This window comes from Chinchilla lanigera, unplaced genomic scaffold (assembly GCF_000276665.1).
Source record: "Chinchilla lanigera isolate Chin_1 unplaced genomic scaffold, ChiLan1.0 scaffold00063, whole genome shotgun sequence".
Taxonomy (NCBI): Eukaryota; Metazoa; Chordata; class Mammalia; order Rodentia; family Chinchillidae; genus Chinchilla; species Chinchilla lanigera.
Genome location: NW_004955464.1, coordinates 6,118,417 through 6,135,973, shown reverse-complemented (window position 1 = coordinate 6,135,973; position 17,557 = coordinate 6,118,417). Strand labels below are relative to the sequence as shown.

The 17,557-nt window shown below is 40.5% G+C and overlaps 1 protein-coding gene across 2 annotated transcripts in view; it reads left to right on the top strand.

The window, feature by feature from the left end:
- The window catches only part of Scp2 (sterol carrier protein 2), a 127,047-nt gene that overhangs the window by 88,314 nt on the left and 21,176 nt on the right, over positions 1-17,557 (top strand). Inside the window, exons 1-3 of one of the 2 annotated variants that reach the window (XM_005398566.2) lie at positions 335-444; positions 3,269-3,422; positions 16,308-16,410. In XM_005398566.2, the coding sequence (XP_005398623.1) occupies positions 417-444; positions 3,269-3,422; positions 16,308-16,410 (285 nt within the window). In that variant the 5' untranslated portion in view covers positions 335-416. Of the gene's footprint in view, positions 1-334; positions 445-3,268; positions 3,423-16,307; positions 16,411-17,557 lie in introns of those variants that run through there. The other variant, XM_005398565.2, reaches the window with a different exon arrangement.

Below are 17,557 nucleotides of genomic sequence, written 5' to 3'. Positions count from 1 at the left end.
ATTTATCATTTATTTTAAGTTTTAATGTTACTGTCATTTATTTATATTTACTTACACATTAATATTTTATAATTGAATACATTCATCGTGTGTTGCAGTGGACATACTCAGTGCATCCATCTGGCTGATGATTTTACCTGTGGCTTATTTGGGGGTAGGCTTATATTATAAGCATCCTGAAAAATCATGCTAGGGCTTATCTTCAGGTTAGGTCTTATTTTCTGGGAGATGTGGTAGGTGCTCCACATAGCTGCCTGATGAGTACATTGTTGCATCAGCAATGTGCACTGTGCTCTCCCAGCCTGGTCCCTGTGGTGGGTGCTGCAGATACCCAGGTGAGCAAGGCTTCTCTTCCCCCGCAGGCTGGGGGTGACACTGGTGAGCAAATGTGGAGTCCCCACAGCTGAAGTGAAGCCATGGACTCACAGGACTCCTGCTCTGCAGGTTTGTGCCCCTTTGCCGTGGCCTGTCCTCAAGGGACTCTGCAGAGGCGGAGCCCCCATGTGGACCCAGGTACCCTGTGTTTCAGCAGACATAATAATGCATCTGTCTGATGATGTTAAGTGGGGTTTATTTTCTGGCTAGGGGTTATGTTAGGAATACCCTAAAATATTATGGTAGGCCTTATTTTCCAGTTAGGTCTTATTTTCAGGGCGTACATTAGAGGGTTGGCACTCTCAGCGCCACCCCCCAACCTCCAGGAAAAAGTGAGAGGCCTAGGGAGCAAGGTCTATAAAAACTTTCTAACCAGGAAATTTGGTGAGCTTTCTGGTTGGTGACTCCATACACCTGCCAGGAGGGCAGCACACAGAAGCTCCTGCGCTCAGGATCCTTCTAGATCTTGCTCTATGCCTCCTCTCTGTCCTTCGTAATGAAGTGGCAAGTGCATCTCCCTGAGTTCCGAGAGCCATCCTGGCAAATTAACCCAAGGGGGAAGTTGTGGGACTCAGGTTTGTAGCCACTATCTCAGGGAGATAGTCTAAATTATTATTATTTTTATTATTTATTATTATTTTTTTTTAATTTTTTAATTTGCTGTGTAGTGCAGGCTAGCCTTGAACTTACTATGTAACCCAGGCTGGGATTACAGGTGTGTGCCACCACGCCTGCCTGGCGATAGTCTAAGAATTGAATTACGAGATACTCAGTTAGTGTCTTCACTAGGGAACTGCTTGATGTGTAAAGGAATGAATGGTCTCGGTGATCTGGTCACAGAAGTGTGCAGTGGGTGTATTAGCAGAGGGAAAATGTTTTCTTTTTTCCTTTTTACATATGGGTGGGCATGACTTATATGACCATTCCCCAAATGTTTTCCTTTTAGACTATCTAGTTTTTCATTGTTGTAACAGTGTAATACTGTAAACAAAAGCTTGCATTTAAAATGGTGCCTATGTCTTACTTTCTTCCCAAAGAAGCGCTGGCTTAAGTTTTCACCAGGATTGTAGGGAGGTGTCTAACTCTCTAGTCTCCTCAACTTTGATTTTTCCCATTTTTAAACATCCTTACCAATTTAGTCTGTTAAATAGTATCTTTCTGTTTGATTTGATCAATGGTGAAGTTAAATTTTTTCTCAAATCGTAAACTACATAGATTTATTCCTTGTGAAGGGGAACTAGCAATATTTCCCCCACCCCTGTATGTAATGCCAGTTTGAATACTTTTTGTCTTACACATTCCATTAAATGTTTAGGCTTTTGATAAGACAGATTTCTAATTAAATAGATTGCCCCAAAGCTTGAGTATAATTGAGTCATTTCACTTTAATCTTCCTCATTAATTTTCAGAATGTTTACAGTTCCAAAAAGATCACTAAATGTGTAGAGTTAATTTTTTAAACAGTGTTTAAGATATATTCTTTAGGTCTGGGGATATAGCTCAGCCGTACAAGTGCCTGCCTAGCAAGCATAAGGTCCTGAGTTTGATTCCCAGTACCAAAAAAAAATTTTATATATATATATATATATATATATATATATATTCTTTAATTATGTGCACTGTTTGGAAAGGAAAAGTAGCAAGTTCTTGAGGAGGTTGGTGTTTGTGTAGAAAACTGTCACAGGTGCTCAGGGATCAGAAGTTGTGTCCGGGGCTGTGGATGGAAGAATACACACTAGGTAAGCCTGCGTGGGACAGGGAGACCAGTGTAACATTCCTAACTCCCCTATTTTTAGAGCTGGTCTGATAGAAAGACTAACTGAAAGTCTTGAGACTTGGGTCCTAATCTTAACTCTTATCAAGACTGGCCTGAGAATGTCCTGAGAGAGACTCGAGCTGCCCAGTATAAACAATGGACTCTCCATTACGGGCAATAGCTTGCCCCTGGTAAACAAGAAGCAAGGGCAATAAAAGGTTTAAAGTAGAGCTAAGGTCTCCCTGTAGTCTGCCGAGGCCAGCTCTGTTTAGCAGCCTGTGCTGATTGCCCCTGAAGCCTTAAAGTCACACATTTTATCCAGATTCTTTGAGTTTCCTTAAAATTGCACCCCCAACCTTAAAACCTGTATATATACTCAGTTCCCCCTTTAGATAGTTGCTGAAGTTCACTCCCGCGTTAGCCTGCCTGTAGGTAGAGGAATAAAATCTGATCTTCCCCACGGCTTCAATTTCTGCCTCAAGCGCTGGTATTAACAACTCTGGAATTAGTTTTCTAATTATTTATTATCCACAGATTATTTAAACTGTTTCTGTGTTTACATTATTAAGTTTCCTCCAGCTCTAAAAATCTTCGATCTTATTTTCCAGGGGACAGCATGCTTGCTATTCTTGTGAATTCAGAGGTTTTTTTGCAATAGCTGACAGGACTTTTGGAAAATAGTTTATACTTATTGGGAACTACTTGGGGGAACAATAGGGAAAATTTCCCTTCCCAGCCGGGTATTTTAGGGAAAGTGAACTCCCAAATGCTAGATTGTTTTCTTCTGATACATTTAAAATGGTAAAATTAGAAAATTTGCTGTTTCTCTTGGGCTGGTGAATTGTATGTTCGGTGTTTTTACTTTCAACATGCCAGAAAACGACAGGTTGAACAGGTATAGAGAATTTCTTAGGCCTGGATATTGTCTAAATACTGGGATTCCTTGGGAGGGGAGACACTCTACAAAACCTTTTCGTGCTTCAAGAGAAGTTTCTGAGGCAAACAAGGTCCCGACCTAATCAGAGGCTTTCATTAGAAGTCATAATGAGTTGCTAGCCCTTGGCTGGCTCGAGCAAGCTGGTTGGAGGCCACTTCCTAAGCCAGCAGCCTCCACCTGCTCTGTGTTCGATTCGCCAGGTCTGGCTCAGTGTGCCGAACTCTGCTGGCAGCTGCGGGGGGAAGCCGGAAAGAGGCAAGTTCCCGGTGCGAAGGTGGCTCTGCAGCACAACCTAGGCCTCGGTGGAGCTGCCGTGGTGACTGTCTACAAGATGGGTTTTCCGGAAGCCGCCAGGTGAGCCGCGTTCGAGGTTTCGGTTCATCCCGGTGACTTTCACGGTTGACGCTTTCCGTGTGAAACATGCTAATTTTATTGTCTTGGTGTCGAAGGGAAAGTATGTCGGGTCCCTGCCTGGATCCCCTGGCTTTGCGACTGGCCCCTGGCTGTTAAACCTCGCCAGGGAAATTCTGTTCCCCCGAGAGTCACTTTTTTGGTTTCCCTTTCCCCAGCTGGCTTCTCAGGTGTAAGGGGAGCTTTAGGGGCGCTTTAGCAAAAGACGCCAAATACACACGGCGTTGGGTCTTTGCAAATGCACGTTTCTAAATCCGGCCAAGCTCTGTTGCTGCCAAAATTCTTTTTGTTTCTTGCGGACTTTCCTCCTTCACACGCCAGCGCTCCTCGGGTTCCAGGCACCCTCTGTCCCACCCTGCTAGAATCCGGCATCTTCTTGTCACCTCTCTGAGGAGGGCTTCCCAGAGGAAGGAAGTCCCCTTTTCTGTGCAAGGCCCAACTCTGCGTGCTTGTGTTTCCAGCCACTCTAACCAAACCACAGATCATACGGAACTGCTTTTGAATCTTTCCCCCTTCACTAGCTCCTTTCCTTCCATCAGGCAAACTATTTTATTTTATTTTATTTATGTATTTGTTTTGGTCTTTTTGAGACAGGGTCTCACTATGCAGTTCAGGCTGGCCTTGAGCTCACTTTGTAGCTCAGGCTGGTCTCCAACTCACGTTGATCCTCCTGCCTCAGCCTCCCGAGTGCAGGGATTACAGGCATACGCCACCACGCCCAGCAGCAAACTATTCTTAAAAAAAGAAAATCTGTACTTCGCTGCTCGCTTTAATTATTCACTTTCATGATGAGCCTTTTTTTGGGATCACCTTTGCTGGAATACCTCAATCTAGTTTCCGACCTCACCCCTCAGGTCAGGTAAAGCTGCTCCGAATGAAGTCGGATGTCCTTGTCCTTGTTTTCCCTCATTCTTTTTTTAGCTGTGCCTTAGCTATTAACACTGAGTAGCTCCTTTTTATTACCCAAAATTTTAGTAATTATTTAGTTATTTACTCATACCATTTGTTCACAAGGGATATGAGATATATTTCTTCTACGGAATACCTTATATTCTTACCTGTTGTAAGGTCTTGGGTCTCTTCTGTCCTTGTTCTGTGCTCTGCCCAGAATGTCATTCTTTCTGTAAAAATTTTTTCTTTTAAAATAACTAATAACAAATGCTGGTGGGGCTGTGGGGAGAAAGGAACCCTTCTCCACCGTTGGTGGGGTTGTAGATTGGTGCAAGCACTGTGGGAATCAGTGTGGAGATTCCTCAAAAACCTAGGACTAGAGGTCCAATTTGAATCAGCTATTCCACTTCTAGGTATCTTCCCAGAAGAATTAAAAACATTATATCACAGCGATATATGTTAGCAGCACAATTTGTAATAACTAAATCTTGGAAACAACGCAAATGTCCATCAACCGAGGAAAGGATAAAAAAGGTGTGGTATTTTTACATAATGGAGTACTACTTAGCTATAAAGAAGGATAAACTCTAGGCTTTTACAGGTAAATGGATACAACTAGATACCTTACTCATAAGTGAAATAAATCAAACTCACATGTGTAAACATCGTTTTGTCTCTCTAGTGTGAGAAACTAAATAAGATACAAAATCTGCAATAGATACTGAGAAAGGGAAAGAAACTGCTCAAAAGAAAAGAACAATGGGATGGGGCAAAGAAGAAAAGAAGGAAGGGAAAAGAAAGAAAAAGTATATATAAATACAAGATAGTTAACATAATTATACTACTAATTTCTTTTAGTCCATTGAAAAGATCAGTTTGTGCTTATATTGGTTGATTAATTTTGCATGGTTACATCTTGCAATCTGAGCAACTACTTTGAAGACAACAATATGCAATACATTAACCATTGTTAATTTCTTACTATCCGTTTTGAAATTCTGTATCATTGCTTTTATTTCTTTTTATCTTTAAAATAAAAAGTAAAATAAAATTTTAAAAAATAAATGTTTTTCTTTTAGACCCATTTCAGATATCATCTCCTTTTAAATACCTGCAGGTCTTGGGTCTTTCTGCAATTTTGGTTTGGTTGTATTGTAATGTTGCTTGTCTTATTAACTATTATATGAAATATTTGAGGCCTAAGACTGAATTCTCCTGCCCCTTGGTTGTCTCCTATAGTGAGTAAATGTTTATTGACTTGAGTCAGATAAAAGACACTGAATCTTAAGTTTGCTACTAAACCTGATTCTTTGATTCTGTACTGACCCTGGGATTCCATCCAGTCCATGCTTGGGTCAGAAACTCTTAGTAAAAGCTAAACTAGGAAGAGACACTAGAGCCAGCATAAATTGTGTAAGTTTCTCAGAGTAGAAAGTTATGCACTTCGGGCAACAGATTCTGTTTTAAGTGTAGAATTCTCATAGGTCCATTATTTTCAGGAGATTAAATCACTGGGAGAAAGAGTTGCTCGCAGTACCTCAGGTTAATATTTCTGGGAAGATAGAAACTTGAAAAAATCTAGGTGGCATATTAAATAATGACTAAAAGGAATTTGACTTGAAATACATACTGCGGTATGATTGATAAGTTTGTGATGAGACGTGGCTCACTCTAAAAGCCAAATCAGGAAAACTTTACTCTGACGTTGCAAATAAAATAATTGTAACCTACCCATGGCTGGCAGGTAAGGTGATTTGCTGAGTTACTCTTTTAGCTAGCTTGCATGGACCAACTGCTGTATACTCAGGTACAGTCCTCTGAGTATGTGGGGAGGACTGACATACTTTTTGCTGTACTTAGAGGAAGGTATGTTTGAGGCTGGGTGTTGTGCACACCTATAATTTCATCTATTTGGGAGGCTGGGACAGAAGTTCTAGGTCAGCCTGGGCGTGACCTGGTCTGAAAATAAAATAAAACGGGGGTGGGGATATAGCTCAGCATTCCCTGCTTCAACCCCTAGTACTGAAAAACAGTAAAAAGTAAAAATAAAAAATGGTAAACTTTGAACTGGCTAAGTAGGTGTGTCCAGCAGAAGGATAGGGAAAAGGACAGTCCAGGCCAGAATGTAGAAACTTTTAGGGGAAGGGGATGAAAACACTTTAAGATGCGTTGTGTACTGTTACCAACTCCCCACAAGAAATGTAATCATTATGTAACTGTAAACATGTGCTAATAAAAAATAAAGACTTTAAAAAGTAAACATAAAACACACACAGAAAACTATTGCATAAAAAAATTCCAGAAATTAAAAAAAAAAGAAAATACAAGGAAGTTTGGCAAGTAATGCTGTGTGGGTGGAAGGTAGGTTGTTTCACGTGGGCCTGAGGGCAGACTCAGTATAACTTGGTTTCAGGACACTTCAAATGCTTTGCTCTGGATTTAGGAATTTATCTTGTAGAATATGGATTATCAAAAGGTCCTGTGGTTGGTTATAGTGTATGATCGCTATATCCATCTGGTGTTTCTTTGAGTTCAGTGGAGGAGAGGACAGAGGCCCGAATGCTTAGAAGAATGTTGCAGTAGTATGGAGAAGAGTTCAAGTGCTGCAATAGGGTTTTGAAAATGAAGAGAAGAGCTCACAGCTAAGAACTGGGACAACTGTATTTGATGTACAGTTACCCATATATCTTATAGGAACTCACAGATTCTTTCTTTGGTTAGGCCAGTTTTGAACATAAGTGTCGACTTTGAATTAAAGCATCCTGATAGAAAGTTTGCATTCTGTATTGGGTTAAAGGGAAACTATTTCTAAAACTCGACTTGGTTATGTGTTTCTTTTTTTAAAAAAAATAAGGTTTATTTTACATATAGCAAATTGATCTTTCTAGTATATATCTACAAGTTTTGGCATACATATCTTATAAAGTTATATAACTATCACTAAAATCAAGGTATAGAACAGCTCTACCACCCCTCCCCCAATTCCTTGTAGATCTCTCTTGTCAGCTGTTCCTCCTACCCTTTCACCTCTGGCAACCACTGTCTATTTTCTGTTCCCATAGTTTTCCCTTTTCACGAATGTCATGTGAGTGAAATCAAAAGGCCTTTGAGGCTGGCTTCTTGCACTTAGTATAAGGCATTTGAGAGTCATCCACTTTATTGTGTATAGTAGCAGTAATTTGTTCCTTTTTATTGCTCAGTAGTATTCCATTGTGTGGGTTCACTGCAGTTTGTGTATTCATTCCTTGATTGAGGATTTGGATAGTTGGGTTGTTCCACTTTTTTAAAATTGGAAGATAAGCTTGAACCCAGCAGGTGCCATCTGAAAGTCCTAAGTGATGTATGAAGTTCAAAGTGAGAAGTAGGAATTGCTTTTATATAACAGTTACATCTGTGTGTCTCTCCATAAACAAGGACTTGAAGGAACCTATGGAAAAATGAATACATACAGGAATCTTACTGGAGTAGTGGCATTGACTAGCTTTTTCCTTTTCTGAATTTCCATTTCAATAAGAACTTCTGTCTTTCGATATAATTTCAAGCATACATGGGAAAAGTGTGCAAGAATAGTACAAGGAATTCACATAAACCTTGGGCCTAAATTTATCAATTGTTGACATTTTGCCCCATTAGCTTTATTCCTTTTCCTCTACATATATTTTTATTTATTTATTTATTTACTTACTTACTTACTTATTTATTTTTTGGTACCAGGAATCAAACTCAGGGCCTTGTGCCTGCCAGGCAGGCGTTATGCTGCTGAGCTGTCTCCCCAGCTTATATTTATATATATATTTCACTTGACTGTTTGAGAGAAAGTTGGAGACATTGTGCTTATTTATCCTTAAAAGATTTTTATGTGCATTTTTAAGAACAAGGACATCTTCTCAGTAGTTATCAAAATAAGAAAATTTAACACTAGTACAGTACTGTATAATATTTAATCTAAAGAACATACTTGCAGTCCAGCAATTGTTCCAACCTTTATTTTTTCTCCCTGTCCAGAAGAGATCCATGAATACACTTACTGCCATGTCTCTTTAGTATCCTTTAATCTGAAACAATCATTCAGACATGCTTGGCATTTCTTTACCTTGATTGTTTTGAAAGGTACAGGTACTCATTAAGAGTAAAATATCTCTAGGTTTGCATATGTCAAATGTTTCCCTAGAGTGAGGTTCAGGTTAATTGATGTGTCCTCAGTACATCATATCCTGCAGTGCGTGGTATTGTTTGTCCTATATGATAATGTTAGCTTTGGTTACTTAATTAATGGCACAGACCATGTTTTCCTCTGAAAAGTTTTGGTTTTTTCTTCTTCATCTTGGTTTTCGTCGTCTTTGTCATTGTCTTTGTCTTCTTCATCATCGTCTTCTTCCTCTTCTTCTTGCTCTTGTTCTTTTCATCTTAGTCTTTGTCTTCTTCTTCATAGTTAATAAGTAAGTTATGGTGGGATGCTTTGCCCCTAGCACACTTTCACCTATTACCCATTCATTTTAGCATCCATGGATGATCTTCTAACTTCATCAGCCCTTGTGTGGGTGGTTTGTTGGTTGGGTGGTTGATTGGTTTTGAGCCAGGGTCTTGCTATGTAGTTCAAGCTGTCCTTGAACTCACTATGTAGCCAAGGCTGGCCTCAAGCACATGGCAGTCCTCCTGCTTCCAGCCTCCTGGGTGCTGGGATTATAGGTGGGCACCACCACACCTGGCTCTTAGTATGTTTATTAACTGCAGTCATCAGTAACAAAGAGCTTTGCCTCCTATCCTGTTTTTACATTTATCCATATATCTTATAGGAACTCATAGATTCTTACTTTACTCAATGGATTATAATCCATTATAAATTATTTTGATGCTTAGAATGCCCCTGACTTGAATAGTGGGAACCCTATGCCCCTGAACTGAATCAAATGCCCCTGTGATTTTTTCTAGTAATACTTTCCTACTTTCTGGATCATTTTGTACTTTCCATCCTCCAGTGCTGGGATCAGTTGTTTCTCCAAGGAGTCATGGGTCCCTGTAGTAGAGAATGGCAATAGAAACCACTGTGTGGCTACCAGCTCTGTGCTCACTGGTACTACTTTTAGGCATTCTTAGCAGACACTTTGGACACACACACACACACACACACACACACACACACACACATGCACGCGCGTGGTCTTTCAGTTTTGTTTTAAAGTAAATATTTAAGGAATGCATGCAGTCTTTTGTTACTTATATCTAGCTTCATGCTTACGTAACCATCAATTTGCAGTTAAAATAGGGAATTTATAAAACTAAATATCACTTTTTTTTTTTTTTTTTTTTGGTTTTTCTCCGGTACCGGGAACTGAACTCACGACCTTGCGCTTGCCAGGCAGGTGCTTTTGCCGCTGAGCTAAATCCCCAGCCCCTAAATACCACTTGTAAATGACATCTTTTTAGAGTTTTTATAGACTAGAATCATCAGAAAGGCAGTGTTGACCAAGAGATAGACTTTTCGATCGTACTTCATGTTTTGGGCGTGTTAACGTTTTCCTCATTGAAAATATTTACTTTAGGGAATCAGAAAACTAATAGAAAATTCCTGCCACTCATTGAAATTGTTTAGTAAACTTGTTGGTTTTTGACTTCCCAGTGCACCATTCTCCTTTCCTATGATTGTTGTTTATGCCACTGGTTAAATGGTCAAAAATGATTTTATTTATTAAGTTACAGGTATTACCCAGAGGTTTAGAAAAAACAAACTTGAATTTTTAGTAGAGAATAAGATATATAATGTAACTTTTCTAAGCTCAGAACTTGGCTAAGTAACGTCTGATTGTGCTTGCTATCATATCACTAGGTGGTTTCGTTTTTTGTCTTTCAACTCCCGGGTCTTGGGACTGTATTTCAGGACAGTATGCCCGCTCTGAGGTCAAGGGGATGTGCTGATTGTGAACTTTACTCCTGTGTATTTAGGTGCATTGCATAACTGTCTCTAATCAGAACTGATTACCAGTTAAGTGATAGATACGGGAATGAGTAAAATGTTGGCTTTTGTATTCCTCTCAGACACTAAGAAGAATAGCAACAAAATTATTTTAAACAACTCTATTGAGACATAATTGACAAGCCAAGCAATTCACCCATTCTGAGTGTATAGTCAGCAGTTTATGGGCTACCACAGAGTTGTGCAGTCATTCCCATCATCTATTTTAGAACATTTTCATTTCCCGCAAACACACTGCCCACCCATTAACAGTCTTTCCCCAGCTGCTGCTCCTTGCAACCTCTGGCAGCCGCTCATCTACTTTCTGTGTCTGGATTTGCCTGTTCTGGGCTTTTCATGTAACGTGTGGTCATTCTTGAGTGGCTTCTGTCACTTAACAAAATGCTTTCAAGTTTCATCCTTTATAAGCTGAATAATACTCGTTTATATGAAGGTTTGCGTTTCTCCACATCCTTGTCGCCTGTCACTGTCTTTTTTGTTTTAGCAGTCCTCATGGGTGTGAAGCGCTATCTCACTATTTTGATTTGCATTTCTTCAATAGCTGGTGATACTGAACCTCTGTTCAAGTGCTTATTAACCTCTTTTATATTGTCTTTGGAGAAACGTCCAGTTTTAAACTGGGTTATTTGCTAATTTATTGTTGAGTTGTAGTTCTTTTTTGAGAGCCTGGTATATGTCAGGTCCATGGTAGGTGCTTCACTTTCTTTTTTCCCTTTGCTGGGAACCAAACTCAGGCCCTTGTACATGCTAGACCAGTGCCGTGTCACTGAACTGTGTACTCAGTCCTACTTCTTCATCTAATCATAAAAACTATACCAAGGTTTTATACCCTGTGTGTAGATGAGATGGATGGTCAGAGTTGAAACAGTTTATCTAAAAAGATCTGACGTGGTAGGAATCAGTTGTCTCAGTCCAAAGTTCTTGTTTGTTGACTGCTCTGTGTTCTCAGTCTTTGACACTGTTGAAGAGGAGCCTGTGTAGGTCTTACAGTGAAATACGTGGGGGTCTAGAGGGAATTTACATCACACACCGACTAGGTTATTCTGCTGGCTAGTCTTTGAGATCGATCCTTCCACCGTTTTACACATTAGATTTATTCCAAGAAATTTACATCTAAACCAAGTTAATAAAAACTAAGCAGAATTTTGTTTCCATGGAAAGAACTCTTTTTTTTTTTTTTAAACTTGTGGTACTGGGAATTGAATCCAGGGCCTTTGCACTGAGCACATCCTTAACTCTATTTATTTATTTATTCATTTATTCATTTTTTAATTTTAAGGCAAAGTCTTACTAAGTGACTAAGTTGCCCAGGCTAGGCTGGAACTTGTAGTCCTTCTGCCCCAGTTCTCAGAGGACTAGGATTATAGATATATGCCACCATTCTTGGCTGGAAAGAACTTTGTTTATAAAGAAATCATGAGTAACTGGGTACAGTAGCATTTGCCTGTAGTCCTAGCACTCAGAAGGCTATGGCAAGAGGATCACTGGAATCCAGGAGTTTGAGGCTAGCCTGGGCAACATAGCAAGACCCTGTTTCAAAAACAAAATGAAACAAAAAAGAGATCATGAGAAACATCTTTCTGTGATTGTGTATAATCTCTTTTTTTTAATTTAAATTGGTATGTTCAGTTCCCCCTGAGCAGGGCACACATCAAGTACAGTAAATGGTAAGGAAGATGATTCTGCTCTGAGTGGGAAAGGCAGAAATTAGGATTTAGGAAGGGAGAGTCAAAGCAGTTTCAGTTTGTCAGTCACTCTAGACTAAATGCCTCTTGTGGATTGGAAACGGGATACAAAGCATTTTGTTGTTCTTCTTGTTAAAATGTGGTATCTGCTCTTGAGAAGTGGATCTTCAGAAGAGTTTTCTGCACTGGGTCTTGAAGGATGGAATGGAGTTTGCCCAGACAGGGCTGTCCCAGCCAGAGCTGTAGTGGCAGAGCCTCTCCTGCGTCAGCTGCACTCCTGGTCCATGTTAATGGGATTCTTCTAGCAGGCTCACTGTGCTGATTTCTTTGCCTTATGCTTTGTGAGAAAATAGAAACCATTAAACCCAGGTTCCCTCGTCATTGCTCCCAAGATTGATAGACTTACCTGGACTTGAATATACCTCATCCTTTCTTTCCTGGATCTCCTTGTCCTGTGCCCTGTCACCTTAAGACTGCTCCATCTCTTTCTCCTGGCTCATTACCATCATCAGGCATACATGCTGTGATGCATCAATCTTCAAACCAAACCTTCCTTGAAATTCTGACACTTGAAACAGCATGAGTGAATCTCGAGGATATTATATTAAGTAATATAAGCAAGTCACAAAAAGACAAATACCATATGGTGTTCCATTTTTATGAGGTTTTCAGAGAAGACACAATCATAGAGACAACAGGCAGAATGATGGTTGTTGGGTGGGGGTGGGAGCAGGAAGTTATTGTTTAATGGGTACAGAGTTTCATTTTACAAGATGAAAATGGTTATAAAAATGTATGTTGCTAATGGTTGCACAGCATTGCGGATATATTTAATACTACTCAACTGTATACTTAAAATGGCTAGGATGTTAAATTTTATATTATATATCTATATATATAAATATATATAAAAATTTAACAGAATTACAGAATTAGAAAAGAGTTGTAGAAGTTACAGATCTCTCATGCAGCCACATCCAGAAGGAGTACTGCATTTCTTGAAGAGATTAGTTGAAGGTGCCATTTTTATCCCGTTCAAAAAAGACCCAAATAAACTTCCTTGCTACCAGCGCCCCGTTTCTCTTCCCCTGAAAAGAATGTCTCAAAAAAGCCACTCTGCTGCTTTTCCCTCTCTCCTTCTTTAGTTCACCATAGTTGACTTCCACCCTCAAGCACTTGGCCCTGCCTATGTCAAGGTCGTCTGTAATCTTCGGTGTTGCCAAACCTGGGAGGGACTTGACCTTTGGGCAGCATTTGGCGTAGTTTACGCCTTGTTCTTGCACTTTCTCCCCTCTGGGCTTCTGTGATACTGTATCCCCTGACTTTCCACCCGAGTCCTCACTGGCAGCAGCTTCCCTTTCTGTCTCAGACCTCTAAATAATGGGGTTCCAAAGGGCCTTGTTCTGGGCTGTCATTTTTCTGTATTTCCCTTATAGTCCATTCCTGGGGATCTCAGTACTTTCATTATGCTGATTATTCTGTTATATCTCCAGTTAGACTTCTGCTTTGAACTCCAGACTCTCACACCCAGCTCCCTTCTTGTCTCACACACATCTTATGCTGACTTACGTGCCCGACTCAGAATGCTGGTCCCCTCTTCTCCCACTGCATTCTTCCTCGTCACAGTAAATGGCACTGCCAGCCCGTTACTCTTAGACGTCTGAATCTTCCTTGCCCTTTCCACTCCCCTTTTCATCTCCCTCACCCCTAGCAACAAAGCCTGGGGATTCTGTCTCCATTTTGAATCCACTTCCTTTCCCCAGCTCCACTGGCAGACTGTATAGTCCAGGTCAGCATCACCTCCCATCTAGGCCACTCCAGCAGCCTCCAAACTAAGTCCCCTCTCCTCCTGCCCTGTGCCTCCTCCCCAAATCATTCTGTACACCATCATAAGAATAATCACAATCAGACTTCTTCCCTGTTACCATTTCTGTGGTTTGCCAGATGTCCTACCTGGCCTGCCTGCGTGGTCTCATCCCTCCTGCCTGTTGTCTAATTTCATTTCATGTCGTTGTCTCACACCCACTGTGTTCTAAGGACCCTTGTCTTATTTTACTTTCTTTTCACAGACTAAGCACTTTTCTCCCCCAGGATCTTGGCTGTTTCCTCTTTGAACAGCTAGCTCTCCTTCTTGCTCTAATGGGGTATTAGCTTAAATACACCTGCTCAGGAAATCATACTACATACTTTCTTTTATTTGCACCCTAACTCCTTCTACACTCTGCTATTATGTATATATACTTCTTTTTCTTCTCCAGGGGAAGACTAGAAATGCAGTGAGGAAAGGGGCTAGGTCTGACTGTGTCCCCACGGGCACCTGGCCTTGTAGCCGGCAGTCACTAGATGTTTCTGCAGTGATAGAGGGGAAGGAATGGAAAGGGAGAAGGGGATTGTGTGTGGGATGTTAGAGGAGCTGTCTAACAGCCTAAAGAGCTCTCCTCTTCCTCAGACCCTTGGGGTTTCTGTGCGCACCGGACACCCATGAGCCTGGCACTCTGCAGGGTGCCTCCACACGGACCCCACTCACTTCTACAAAGTCATGGGCACTCTCCACCTTTTTCCTCCCCTCCATGTGCACTCAGCTGAGGCAGCCTGCTCAGTTACATCCCTTGTGGGTGTGGGTGGAGGAAACCCTCAGCCCCTGTGCCTTTGTGGTGTGTGAGGGCTGTGTTCCTTCTGCCATATCAGCCGCTTATCTGTGCTTATCTGTGGTTGTTTCCTAACTACGAAGGGCTTGATAAATTACCATCCATCGCCTAGTGAAGGTAAAAGGTAACTCTCAAGTCCACTCTGCTTGCTTCCCACTCCCTCGTAACCCTGTTTCGCCTATCATCATCTCTTGCAGGGCCTACTGCAATAGCCTCTTATCTGGTCTGCCCGTCTCCCCACTTCCCCGGAGTCCATTTTCCAGCTGACAGCCAGGTTGACTTTGTGAAATATGTGAATTGGATTATGCTGTACTGTTCTTCTCACCATCCTTAAAACAGAAACTGTTCTGTGGGTGGTGTTGGTGCTGAGGTCCCAGGGCCTCATGCAAGCAAAGCAAGGACTCTACCATTGAGCTGCCTCCCCCTTCCTTAAAACTGAAACTTCTGACCATGATCTGTAAAGGCCCTCACCAGCTGCCCATGTGTTTCTCTGACCTGTCTTTCTTCTCTGCTCCAGATGAACTGGCGGTATATTTCCTTTAATCACCAAGTTAGTTTCTATCTTAAGTCCTTTATTCCTAGGGGCTTTCAGGTTAGAACTGGTTTCCTCACCTAAATCTTTGTAGGCCTGCCTCATTTACATAGTTTGAAAATAACTTCAATATCACATCTCTAGACAGGCTTTCTGGGGTCATGCTGTCTGCAGTAGGACGAGAAGGCTGGTAGCACCCTGGTAGAGCACTTGCCTAGCATGCATGAGGTCCTGGGTTCAACCCCCCGCATCACTCAGTCATTCAAATAGCACATCTAACACACGTAAAATATTCTTTCTCTTTAGTCTATTTTCTTCATAGTAACTATATTCTTTATTTTTTGTTATTGTCTCAGCATATTTGAGGTGTGACTAATGCACAGTGAACGTTTAACTATGATGTATTATGGTAAAAGACACATTGCCATTAATTCCTCTCAGAATATTCCCCCCCACTTCCAACACACTCATCCCATCATTTTTATGTGTGTGTTTCTTTTACAAAATGTGACTGAAAATACTGTGAGTGATTCCACTCACATCCAGTGGGAAGTCAGGCTCCTAAAAACGTGACGGTGTGTCATCCACCTCTCACTGACTCTGCTCAGTGAAGACGTGTGGCTCTTCCCCAAGGTCAAAATGACTGTGATAGGTAGATAGCTGAATCTGTTCAGAACATTGACATGGTCACAACAGCACAAATAAAGACATGCATGAGGACTCCCAGAACTGCCTGAGAAAGTGGCAGAAGTAGTAGGATAAGTATGTTCAAACTAAGGGGAAGTATTTTGAGGGGGATGCATGGCAAAGTATCTTTCACTAAAATTTTAAAATACATATATTAAACATGCACCATATTTTTCAGTCAGATCTCATAAGTTTCTTTGGTTGACTATATTTTCAAGAACACTCATACTTAATTGAGCACTTGGTATTTGGTGAAAATTTAGGAAGAAAAGCTTGTGTTATGTGCTTACTAAGGATTTTTAGATAAAAGTGGGAAAATCTCTGTTTTTAGGACTCTTGAAAACTCGTTATTTAAAAGTCAGAAAACCTGGTGTCTGTGACGTCTAACTTGAAGTTGACCCTTTGCCCCAGTTCTTTCAGAGTGAATCAAATCGAGGCTGCTCCGACCAGCTCTGCAGGGGACGGATTTAAGGCCAACCTCGTCTTCAAGGAGATTGAGAAGAAGCTTGAAGAGGTGAGATTTGTGTAAAATATTGCAGGAAACAAACTCTGAGGCCAGAGGAAGCACACACAGATTTCAACTATTGCCATGCAGTTGCACAAGTTGGAAATTTATGCCACATTGTCAAGTATTAAGTGTGCTTTAGCTTTCTGAGTATCTAGTAGGGGCTCCTTATAATTCTAGTGAGAATACACGTAAGGAATGCACAGATCTCCAGATTTGAGTTAGAGAGCCGTAATAAATATTGTATAAAATTGTCACTCTTTTCTTACCCTGTTTGTCATTATGGACATAGTTTATATGTAAAGGGTTCTCATTTATTTTGGTGTAATTCTATCCCAAATTAAAAAGATTTTACCTACAATAACTCCAAAGAATAATATTTTAAATATGCCTTTAAATGTGTTCATATCAAAAATTTTTTTGATTTTTTTTTTGCGGGGGGGGGGCAGTACTGGGAATTGAACTCACGACCTTGTGTTGCCAGGGAGGCACGGTGCCACTGAGCTATACCCCCAGCTCCAAAATTTTTTTTAAAAGGAATCATTTGTATTCAATTTTTTCAAAGGAGTTTTTGTTATTTTGTTGTAAAATATGATGGTATCTAAATTTTACACTATACAGAAATAGATAAATATAAAATTTTAAGTATCTCCCAGATTCTACCATTCATTTCACTAAAATGTTAGCAATGGTGACTCCTCTTTCTGTATCTAAACTTACAGTTTTATATAACTCAGATCAGACATATGTTGGATTTTTTATTGTACTATATGCAGATTATTTTTATGTACAATAATTGACTCTTGATAGATAATAATCATACAAAGCAATCTAACAGTAACTCTAAAAAGGGAGTTACTATCCTCAGGCAAAGTCACTTACTTCATTGTTTCAAACTTAGAAGTATCTTGGAATTTCATTATTGATTTTAGATTGAGACCAAGGCAGAATTACGGCCATGCTCACAGTTCAAATTACCTATCTGATCAGATGATCAAAATGGGCTGAAATAAACAAAAAGATCAGAGCATTTACACTGTTTTATACCGGTTAGAGTCAGAGAGTGAAAGGCAAACATTGGGTGCATTTCCGGATTCCTTATTGTAGTGCAACCGCAAACAGAAACGCCAAGAGGACACCCAGGATTTGGAGGCAG